This window comes from Equus quagga, chromosome 2 (assembly GCF_021613505.1).
Source record: "Equus quagga isolate Etosha38 chromosome 2, UCLA_HA_Equagga_1.0, whole genome shotgun sequence".
In the NCBI taxonomy this organism is placed as follows: domain Eukaryota; kingdom Metazoa; phylum Chordata; class Mammalia; order Perissodactyla; family Equidae; genus Equus; species Equus quagga.
This window is the reverse complement of record NC_060268.1, coordinates 53,273,728-53,286,278: the sequence shown is the minus strand read 5'-3', so window position 1 is coordinate 53,286,278 and position 12,551 is coordinate 53,273,728. Positions and strand designations below refer to the sequence as shown.

General features: G+C 33.8%; 1 protein-coding gene across 2 annotated transcripts in view; it reads right to left on the bottom strand.

Moving 5' to 3' along the window:
* The window catches only part of MINDY2 (MINDY lysine 48 deubiquitinase 2), a 69,365-nt gene that overhangs the window by 19,227 nt on the left and 37,587 nt on the right, over positions 1-12,551 (bottom strand). For both annotated transcript variants that reach the window (XM_046653271.1, XM_046653270.1), the window contains exons 5-6: positions 8,797-8,899; positions 1,143-1,285 (exon numbers count right to left, since the gene is read on the bottom strand). In XM_046653271.1, the coding sequence (XP_046509227.1) occupies positions 1,143-1,285; positions 8,797-8,899 (246 nt within the window). The remainder of the gene's footprint in view (positions 1-1,142; positions 1,286-8,796; positions 8,900-12,551) is intronic.

The window sequence follows — 12,551 nt, the reverse complement described above, 5'->3', positions numbered from 1 at the left end:
CGGACATGGCACTGCTCATACAGGCCATGTTGAGGTGTCGTCCCACATGCCACAACTAGGAGGACCCACAACTAAAATATACAACTATATACCTAGGGGCTTTGGGGAGAAAAAGGAAAAATAAAAAATCTTAAAAAAAAAAATACTGACGTTCAGATCCCACCTCCAGAAATTCTGATTTAATTGAGTTGGTGGTGAGCTCTGGGCATTGATATTTTTTTAAAAGCTCGCCAGGTAGTTCTAATATACAATCTTGGTTTAGAACTACTAGTTTAAGGAGAGAAGGAGTAGCTTTACTGAAGAGTCAGTATTTGAAATGCTTCTTAAAGGAGTGGTGAAATTTAAATAGGCAAGAAGGAGAGAGATCTTTCCAAACAGGGATTAAGGAGTAAGAAATGGCAGTAAAGGTCTAGAAAGGAGAAAGCAATAAAATGTGTATGGGGATGATGGATTATTAATAAGTGGATAGAACATTATGGCTAAAGCAGTGTTGGAATAGGGAAACAGGAGACAATATCTTGCATTTTTATCCTCTGGGCATTGGGTGCCACTGAACATTTTTACTACATTATTGACATAACCAGAGCAGTATTTTACCACAGAAGTCTAGGGATAAGGTGATACACTTCTGAAAAGGTGGCAGCTGTAAAAACAGAAGGGATATGTGAACAGGTAACAAAAGGGATGAATTAGTAAGAGTTTTTGGCAGAGCCATAAATGGCATGATAAGAATTTAAAGTCAGACTGATAACTATAACAGCAAACACTATCATAAAGACAAATCTTGATTCTTCTAAACTCTGTTAGCCATCAAATATAAACTTCCATTATTAGCAGTCACCCTGGTTCTATCTTTAGGGCTTCCCTTTTTTTTCCTTCGAAAGAAAATTATAAATATTTTTTTAATGCAGTAATCTGTGAGAAATGAGTTGAGATTTAAATAAAAACAAAAAACTGATTTGAAGTAACACTTAAATTGCCAATCCATTTCATCCTAAAGAAGTATTTAATAATTATCTTCATAATTTGATGGTTAAGGAATATTGTGCTAAAATTTTTTATTTTGAAGCATATCATAAGACATCTTTAAATCAAGCTCTTTGATTTAGAGTAACAATTAAATAGCTGTTTCTATATCATACCTTGTATTTGGTCATGGTGCTAAAATGATTATTCCGAAAGAACACACAAAGTTCTCCTTCCTGAACCGTTGAAGTTAGTTCACATAATCCATGGTATGTCAGTTGAGTGGCTGTATTATTTAGAAACTGCTCAGCTACAAAGCCTATGGAACCAACGCATAATATTAGATGGAAGAATAATTTAAAAATTAAAAAGTTTTCTATTTACATTGTGTTCCAAGTAGGAAGAAAAGCCAATCAAAATAAGATTTTTCCTACTGTAACATGATGGCCCCAAACTGGAGATTCTTCTTTCTAATTCTGCTACAGAAGATGTGTCTATAGACATTTCCATCCTAAAGAAACAGTTATATGAAATTCTTTTTATCAGTAAATGTACTTACTTATACTTGAGCTACTTCCAAAAAGGATTTCAGACAGCTTGCAATAAGGGGGACACAACAAAATTAAAACCCACTAAAACAAGACAGCAAGAGTTAGCAATTTAAAAAGTGGGTAGGAGCAAAAAATGTCTATCAACAGCTACTTCCCCAATGGATGGGTGTTTAGAAATTAAAAGTAGCCTTAACAAATTGAGTTGCTTAAGATTTTAACAAAGATCCTAGATAACTCTCAATTTATAAACTGCTCAATTCTTGCCTTGAAATTAAAGTAGAAATGAGACTGAACAGAAAATAGTGAGATAACTGATGCCATTTTTATCCTATTCTCTTCCAATATATACCACTCATTATGTAGACCTATCAAGTTCAGAAATAGAAATGATCTCTTTTGTTTTCAAAACATAATGAAATATAAAGATGTTTTCTGGAGTTTACTTTAAAAGATCTATGTAGTTGATCCTCATTATTCACATGCGTTCATATTCGCAAATTTTCCTACTATCTAAAATTTATTTATAACTCCAAAATCAATAGTTGCTGTGCTTTCAGGGTCATTCCTGGATGTGAGCAAAGTGGCAAAAAATTTGAGTCACCCAACGTGCACATTCCCCACTGAGGTCAAACAAGGCAATGCTCTGCCTTCTTGTTTCAGCTCTCATACTGTAAACAAGTGTCCTTTTCATGGTCTATTTAGTGCTACATTTTCCACATTTTTGTGCTTTTTTGGGGGTGATTTTTACCGTGTGAAATGGCCCCCAAGCACAATGCTGAAGTGCTTGCTAGTGTTCCTAAGTGCACAAAGGCTGTGATATGCCTTATGGAGAAAATACACATTTTTGCAGCTTCATTCAAGCAAGAGTTATAGTGCTCTTGGTCATGAGGTTAATGTTAAAAAATCAACAATATATATTAAATAAGGTGTCTTTAAACAGAAACACAGATAAAACATGGTTATATACTCATCAGTGGATGAAAATCTTGTGACCAGAGACTCACAGGAACCCAATCTTGTGTTTCCCCTAGGAGCAGTGGTTCAGTCTTCACAGCAACTTTATAGAACACAACTACCAGCAATAATGAGAATCAACTGCATAAATATCTTAAAAGCCTATCTTTCTCTTCTTCCCTTCTTTCTTTTCCTTCCTCCGTTTGCTCCCTTCCTTTAAAAAGGAAGAAATGTCTCAGAAGCAATAAAGGGGAAGAGAATGCTCTAAAAAGCTTTATAAGTGAGCAGAGAGGTACAGATATCAGGAGTAAAGATGAACCTGTGTTAAGAAGCTGACACCTCAACAAGAAATTGAAAATAAACTTGGTAGAGCCACAGGCAGCTGGATAGTAGCGGTTTTTTCTACTCCCTCTCCATCCCTCCCACAGCACTTCAAGCTGCAAAGTGGTTGTAAAAAGTTACTAATATATCACACTATTCCAAGGAACTGGGTAAGGTAGGAGGGGAAGTGGAAAAGTTATACACAAGGCCACAGCCAAAGTAAATTTATAGCACATTTGCAACTTCTTGGGTTTATACATTTAGAAATAAGAGCTCCCCACCTCGATTATCATCATTACTTTGCTAAGTACCAAGTTACTGAGCAGAATGTATGTTATATACTAAAGCACTATTATATAGCATTTAAAGAGTAAGCATTATGCCTGTGCGGAGAATTACTACTGCTGTCTATAATATCCATGTTATTAAACACTTCCTTCAGAAAGATGTTTCTAAATGCCCCTCTCACACCTCACTGACACAACATCCTTTCTACAAATCCCTTTCAAAAAGATACAAAGTCAGTGGAGATACAGCACAATATTACTTTCATGTGTGTGCAATTCAAAACTTCAACACTAGAAAGGTCTCCCTCAGGTATTTCTTTCTATAGAACAGGACACAGGCTCAGAGAGAATAAGTGACTTGCTCAAGGACATAAAACTAGTTATGAAAAAGTGAAGACTGGAACCCAGGGCAATTGTTGGTATTAAGTTAAAAAATTTAATGCTGATTATTATAAGCGCAAACTGAATTGTATTTCTCCCCAAAACACACAGCATAGTCTAATTTAGTCTTAGAACAATGTTTCCTAATTCTTCTACCAACTCTTAAACAGTGACACTCCTGTGATTTTAGTGGAATGTTCAAATGCCTAATCTAGTTTCAACTTTTCATAACTAATTAAACAAATTTTGGTAAATGATTCTAAGTGTTACAGAGCAGTTTACTTATCTGCATTGCTTCAAATGAGAAATAGTTTATTTGCAACGTTTAGATTAAATTTCAATTTTATTGTTATATTGTTATTAATGATACTAAAGGTAAAAATTAACATAATGGTAATAAAATAATATTACTGAAAATAAATTTAAAAACTATTTTCCTGACATTAATGTATTTAAAAATATTTCTTCATTTCAGAAATTCAATACTGAATTAAGTTATCAAATTATTTTTTTCTATTACTGAAAAGTTATTAGAGAACATGAAAGTACTGAGTGCCTTAAAGGAGGTGAAGGAAGAAAGAATGTCAATAAAATTAGGCAAAAAAGGAAAAAGAGAGGGAATAGGAGAAGAGGAACCTTGGCTTATTTTACAATGTTGGCTGGATGTGGCCCTGCCTGAGATGGGTGTTGAAATTTGAACTCAGTCAGAACTTGACTTTGTCATGTGTTAGCTTTACATAAATGATCAGATTTTCTTTTTTATTTCATCTACTGTCAAGTTTCAAAACTCAAATACATTATATTTTTCCTCAAGAAGATGGGGCAAAACAATGTCCACTAATGTGACAAATGCCCAGGTTTTCTTTGAAACTTAGGGGCTCATGCGATTTGATTCCAGGGATGCAGTAGGGAGCCCAGAACCTCTTACTGTGCTAGGAAATAAGGAAGTGCTTAAGAAATGATGAGTACATGTCAAAAGAACATGGGATCCAGCTTGAGAGCATCCCACTGGCCATATTTGAGACAATTCTATGCATCAAAAAGAATAATGATAATAATGGATAATAACACACTGAATAAAAAAGAACCTATGAGTCTACATTGATAAAAATATTTTTTTAATGGAGGAGGAGGAGGAGAAGGGACAACTATTTTTTATAGAAGAATGCCAACTAATTAATGTAGGAATAAACGAAAATATCATAACCACCATAGTAATAGTTGATTCAGGTAAGAACGAATGCCAACTCTATTGGGTAAAAATTATTAGGAAATGGTATTTACACAGTTTCAAAGCATAACATCAGAGATTACTTATAAATTACAAAGGGGAAAGAGTATCTTTACAACAAAAAAATCTGGCAGGGGGCTGGCCCAGTGGCGCAGCAGTTAAGTTCACACGTTCTGCTGCTTCAGTGGCCCAGGCTTCACCAGTTCAGATCCCAGGTGTGGATTTACGTACCACTTGTCAAGCCTTGCTGTGGTAGGCATCCCACATATAAAGTAGAGGAAGATGGCTACGGATGTTAGCTCAGGGCCAGTCTTCCTCAGCAAAAAAGAGGAGGACTGGCAGGCAATGTTAGCTCGGGGCTAATCTTCCTAAAAAAAAAAAATCTGGCAGATACCACCATAATCATATTTGAACATCACCAATAATGGGATAATCAGACATCACGTCTGACTTGATGCACTGGGAAAGACATGATGTCACCTATGTAGTATTCCCACCAAAAATATATAACCTAAATCTACTCAAGAGGAAATAATCAGATGAATCCAAATTGAGGACTATTACACAAAACAACTATTAAGAAAAGTCAGTATCACAGAAGACCAAAAAGGAAAAAAGAAAGGAAAAAGATTAGGGATCTGTTCTAGATTACAGGAGACTAAATTGATATGACAATTAAATGATCCTTGACTAGAGCCTAGATTGAAAAAAACTTAAAAGCTATAAGGGGCAGTATTGGGACAACTGGAGAATTTTGAATATGAACAGTATATTAGGTAATAGTATTGTATCAATGCTGAATTTCCTGAGATAATTATACCGTGATTATATAGGAGGATTCTTTGTTCTTAGGAGACAAATGTTGAAGCATTAATGGGTAAAGGGCTATGATATTTGCAACTAATTCTTACATGATTTAGGAAAAACAGTGTATGAACATAGAAAGAAAGCAAAAATTCAATACGTTAATTGGTGAATTTAGGTGAAGTGCATATATAGATATATTCATTGTGCTATTCCAACTTTTTGAGATTTCTGAAAATAAAAATGAAAGAAAAAAAGGAAATCAATATTACTTTGTCAAAAACAATGTGGATTCAAACTATAATCTTCAGTGTTTATGGCACATAATAAAGGCTCAATAAATATTTGAATAAATGAATATTCTACAATTATTTCTTTAAGCATGTTTTTTACATAGAAACAATTGTTAGAGAAGAAATTATTCCTGAGAGAGCATCTGGATTTAAATGACTAGATCTATTGAAATTTGGGAGCTGGTACTGTGCTATTTTTTTCCTTATTGGTTTTTGCTGCCATGCTACAACCCATCATTATAACTAGATTCAAAAGGCATTAACACCCAAAAGAGGTAGCAAATAATAGTACTCTATGTAAACATAAAAGTTCTGTACTTTTACTTACAGTTATTGCCATCAAAAGAAAATGAACGTTATCTGAATGAAGTTGAAAGAATCTCTATTTGACTGTTAGCTAAATAACATTTCTTTTTCATCAAAAAAGAATGATAGTGAAAGTATTTCTTGTATTCTGCAACTTTTTTAATTTTTAAAAAATAAGTAGTTATCTAAGACCAAAGCTTAATACTTTTTAATAAATAAAGATTAGAAATAAACTACCGTTTGGATATTTTATTGATTCAGAAGGAAAGTTACAGTTGTAGGATAAATAGAAAAAAGAAAGGAGACTACTTTAGTTGAACACTATTCCTAAGAAAATATGAAGAAAATGATGGAAGAAAGCTAATTGCTACGTTATAAGTAAAAATGTCTATTGTGGCCTTTTCTTTCCTATATGATTTCTTAGTGCCTTATAGAAGTAACCATTGGGGTTGAATAATTATTTCCAACACTGCATATTTGTAGTTTCTTTTTGTTTGTTTTTGGTGAGGAAGATTGGCCCTGAGCGAACATTTGTGCCAATCTTCCTCTTTTGTATGTGGGATGCCGGCACAGCATGGCTTGATGATTGGTGTGTAGGTCTGTGCTGGGGATCCAAACCTTCCAGCCGCAGGCTGCCAAAGCAGAGTACACAAACTTAACCACTATGCCACTAGGCCAGCTCCTAGTTTAGCTTTTTAATTGTATTGAATTCCATATATAATTATTCCTTGATATGGAATCTGATATGCAGAATTTCACCATTACAAAATTTATGTATCAAGGAATTAATCAATTCTAATATATATTACCTGAAAATTCTATACCACTAATATAATTTCTTCCTTGCTTCTACCAAGATGTTCTTATCAAGTACTCAATACTATACAAATCAGCTATAGCTTTTTGTTATGCTGGGGAATCAACATCAGAGAAATAATTATAGTTGTAACATCAGGTTGAGAAAAAGGAGAAGTGATGAAGGGACTGGTTTCTTGTTGTTGTTCATTTTTTTTTTTTTTTTGGAGGAAGATTAGCCCTGAGCTAACTGCTGCAAATCCTCCTCTTTGTGCTGAGGAAGACTGTCCCTGAGCTAACATCCATGCCCATCTTCCTCTACTTTATATGTGGGACGCCTACCACAGCATGGTGTGCCAAGCAGTGCCATATGCGCACTCGGGATCCAAACGGGTGAACCCTGGGCTGCCTAAGCGGAACATGCAAACTTAACTGCTGTGCCACCGGGCTGGCCTCATGTTCATTTTGTTAATTAGTGTACTACCTAAGTCCTACCCTCGTTACATTGCATCCTGGCTTGGGAAAAATGCTGTTAACAGTGTTTCCTATAGCTTCTTATCCTATAAATCTATTTACCCAAATATCACATCCTGGCTATCATTCCATCTGTTAGCACTAATTGAATCCTATTGTTCCCTCAATTACTATTGAATGGTATATTGGAAATTACTGAAAAAGTAGGAATCCACAGATGGAAATTTTCTTTACAGTCTGCTTTTAGGAATGTATTTATAGTAATGAGAGCTTGGATAAGGAATGGAAAGTTCTAGTGAGTGGAATTTTGTTAATTGAGAGAAAATATTTTTTAACAGCTTTGTCCTCTCCTCCCTAAAATTTAAACTTTGCTGCCTGAGGTTGTAGTAAAAGAGTTATCATACAAATCAATGATTAATATCCCTATATATTTATGTGCTTATTGCAGGTAGAAGACTAGGATAAGCCTCAGCTAAAACATTGTATTTTCTTGCTACTTGCCTCTTGCTTAAACATGTTACACTTCTAGATAGATAATTGAGTAATATAATTAGTTGGGTTCTGATTAATCAAGATAGTAAGAGATTCATGTACACATCGTCTTTTAAATGTCCTTATATACTTTTGTACCTTTAATTTTTAAAAATATGGTGATTGTAATCAACTTTTATTATATATCATGTAAAAGAATTGTGTGTCCGAGAGAGAATGATAAAGCTTATCCCCTGCTTCTCATGATTTCTCTTTCTCTTGTTTTTCCCTCAAACAGAGGAGAACAGTAGCCTCAGTATTTGTGCATATTTATGAAAAAGTGAAGTGGGTGGTGGGAAAGCTATATCCAAATGCTATGGCTCCAGATAGCATTCTAGTTTTAAATCAGCTCTTTCCTTTATTGACTAGAGCACAGCTGAAAATATATGAAACTTCTTCTATAATGATGAATTTTGCAATTTTAATTAGCTAAGGACTAGGAAAACTGATGATCAGAGGTATACTCTGACCCAGAAGGGGATTTCATATACTACATTGTACTGAAACATACGGCAGAGCTCTACTAAGATGAACACTTGAGCACCATAATACTCATCTCAGTCAACTGAAGCGTTCAGGACGAATTATAAAGTTCACCCAGTACTCCCCCTAAATAACACTTTTTTAAAAGAGTAATTATCAGTAACCCCTTTAATAACCATATTAAAGCTAGCAAGTGATTCCAAAGACTTTTATTAGAATTTAGGCCTGATTTTACAACTCAAGTGAAAAGGGTTCTAGGAAAAACCTTTCTGGCACCTTTATGAATAGTGACTTTTAATTCCTACAAGTAGCATCACTTGCACTTTTTAGAAGTCTTATTTAAGACATTTAAAATATATTAAATTATAAGACAAGTTATTTTGCCAAGAATAAGTCAGGTAATAGCAGCATTCACCCACCTTCACTAACCAGCTCACTATTGTCTGACTGCTTACAAGAGATGATCTTCTCCACTAGTTGGTTGTAGCTGCAGTTACCAACAGCTTTTACAATGTCATCAATCTAGAAAACAAATGACTGTCTCACTAATCATGATAAGATTAAAAACAATAACAAAGAAACCCATATCACTCTTTAGGGTTTTATTTTAATACAATACTAAATAGAAAAGTATTACTTATAAAAAAGAAAATCAGCACTAAAATCAGCACCCCAACAGTTTTCAATTTTGTTTATAGCTCACTATAACATATTATGAAAAATATTGCTTAGCTATATTTCAATTATGCAAAAACAATGAAATGGGATTATTACATGCAATTTTATTTCTTAAGGTTGTAAAGATACATTTAAGTGAATAAAAAGTAAACTATTTCAGGAGGAAAAATAAGAAAAATCTCAGGTTTTTTCCCCCTAAAAACAAATGTTTTACATTTAAAACAAGGCAAATCTGAAGATATTGATTTATGGGATTAACAAAGTTTTTCCATTTTGTTTATTATTTAGTTCCTAGCAAAGTATGGTGGAGATATGAGCAGATATAACTAATGTTATTTTCCTGAAGAAAAGTTAATATATATTAATCAGGGACAGTATTTGCCTCAAGACTCTTATTTCATCTTTGTCTTAGGAGGCAGTAGAAAAGTAAATTCAAAGTTTTAAGCTATATGAAAATAGAATTTGGCATCTCTACTCTCCCTCCATTATACTTTGACTATTGAAGAAAAAATAGGTTTCTGCTGTCTAAAGAACTTGATTGCCCTCTCATCCCTAAAATATATTTATAAATTACTTACATATACTACTGTATTAATATAATATACACATAATAAAACAAATACAAATTAATACAATGATATAAAAATAAGAGGGCCAATGTTTTCTTTCCATATCCAAATAATCTTCTTGAATACTTACTTTTTGAATACCACAAGTCTTGACATATATGTGCACAAGTAATACTCTGGACAGTGGTTCTCAAACTGGGGAGCTGGTGAAAAATACCTAAAAGAATTCCAGGCTCAAGTTGCTTCTCAATTTGTCTAAGTTTTCATTCCCCTGATTCATAGCAAAGTTTGAGAACAAGTGCTCTAGGCTATAATTTATTTTTTTTGTTCCTGCAAAATTCTAGGATAGTAAAAACCTCCTAACCATGCAAGTGGGACTGACAGTGGTTAAAAAGACCTAATAATTGAAAAAGTCAAAGCAGAGAATTATGGAAAATATTATATACATATCAAACATTTCCTGTTAACTTAAAACACATGAATGTATTCATTTGTCAATCTTTTGATGCAAAGCCTTTTAAAAAAGGACTTTTTTTTGAAAGCAGACCTTTTGGCTATGATTCTATGTAAACCAAACAAAAGAGTATGACTTCTGGTTTTGATTTATTTAAAATGAAAATTTAGACCCTTAAGAAACAATTTGAGGGCATCAATCCTTTTAGATTTTCATTATTTTTCTTAACACCTTTACTGTTTACAGCAATTTTCTTTAGTGACTCAGCTTCATTAAATCTTTCCAAAGAATCTGAATTTTCAATCCTAAGGAGTCCACAAATATATAACTAGAATAATAAACAGAAGATCAATATACAAAGATCAATTGTACTTCTATAGACTAGCAATGAAAAGTACAAAGATCTCACAGGCAGAATCTCTACATTAATATTTCATTTAGGTTCCTTTTATGGCCGATTATGTACCAGGTGCTGTTAGAGAAACTGCAGACTAATCAGTGAACAAAACAGATGGTCTATGCTTTCATAAGTTTATATTCTAGAGTAAAGACAAACAATAAACCAAATAAACAAATATATAATATGCTAGGTAGCTGTATGTAGTGGTACACAGCTACTCTTTGTTCTTTTTCATCGTACTATAGTCTTCCATCGTATGACTACACCATAATATAATTATTCATTCATCTTTTGTGTGTGTGTGTGAGAAAGATTGTCCCTGAGCTAACATCTGTGCAAATCTTCCTCTATTTTGTATGTGGGATGCCGCCACAGAATGGCTTGATGAGTGGTATAGATCCATGCCTGGGATCTGAAGCTATAAACCCTGTACCACCAAAGTGGACTGCACAAACTTAACCCCTATGCCACCGTGCCAGCCCTAACAAGTTTTCAATTTTAATGTAGTCATGTTTACCAATGTTCTTCATGGTTAATGCATCTGTGTCTGGTTTTAGAAATCCTTTCCTATCATTAAGGTTAGAAATATATTCCTGAATTTTTGCAGTTTTATCTTTTACAGTTAAACATCAATGCATATGGAATAGAATTTCATGGTGTGAGTTGGGGGAAACAATTTCATTTTTTTCTAATTGGCTATCTAATTAGAAATTTGAATTGGCTATCTAGCTATCTAATTAGATATCTAATGGCTATCTAATTGTCTTAGCACTTTCTTTTGAAAGGACTGCCTTTCCCCAATTGCTCTACAGTGCCCTATTTCTATCTACAAATGCATGGTCTTTTTTGGCCTCAATTCTCTGTCATTGGTCTAATTCTTAATTACAATATTTAAAATACTTCATATCTGGAAGAGCAAGTCCTCCCTACTTGTTCTGCTTCAAGAATATCCTGGCGTCTATTCCCGGCCCTTTGTGTATATATTGTAGAATCAACTTGTCACATTCCACAACTACTCCCCACAAATCTGCTGGGATTTTTTGGGGGGTTGTCCTGAAACTATAATTTATTTTAGAGAAAACTGACATCTTTATAGATTCAGTCTTGAAACCTAAAATCTAAGAACAGAATAGAGACCTACATTTACATGGGTCTCTAATTTCTCTCAAATTTAAAATTAGCTTCATAAGAGGTCTTGCACATCTTTTTGCCAGATTTATTCTTAGGAACTTGTACCATGAAAATAACATACTTTTAAAATTTCATTTTCTGTTTGTTATTTTAGAATCCTTTTCGAAGAATTTTAGCTTTGTTAATCTTTGTTATATGTTTACTTTCAGGCTTTTTTTTTTGTGAGGAAGGTTGGCCCTGAGCTAACATCTGTTGCCAATCTTCCCCTTTTCTTTTTTTTCTCCCCAAAGCCACAGTACATAGTTGTATATCCTAGTTGTAGGTACTTCTAGTTCTTCTAGGTGGGACACCGCCTCACCATGGCTTGATGAGCAGTGTGTAGGTCCATGCCGAGGATCTAAACTGGCAAACCCCAGCCCACCAAAGCAGAGCACATGAACTTAAGCACTTGGCCATAGGGCCAGCCCCTATGTTTACTTTCTATTTTAATACTTTCTGCTCTTAAGACAGATATATAGCTCATTAATTTTCAGTCTTTTTTATTCCTTAACACATGATTTTAGGGCTTTAAAAATCCCTCTAAAAGTTGTGTTAGCTAAATCTCACAAGTTTTGATATGGATTTAGTAATTGTGCAGTTTAAAATACACTCTAAATTTCATTGTGCTTTTTTGGCCCAAACAGTCTCTATTGAGTTTCTATTGATTTCCAGCTTAATTGCATTGTGGTCAGAGAATATTCTATACTCTGTATGTTTTAAATCCTTAGAAATTCGTTGAAACTTGCTTTATGGCCAGTATTAGGTCAATTTTTACAAATTTCATGAATGTATAAAGAGAATCAGGTTCATAAAAAACAAGGAATCACTGAGAAAATGTCATGGACAAGAGGATACTAGGAAGATATGATTAAATGCAATGTGATACTCTGGATTGGATTCTGG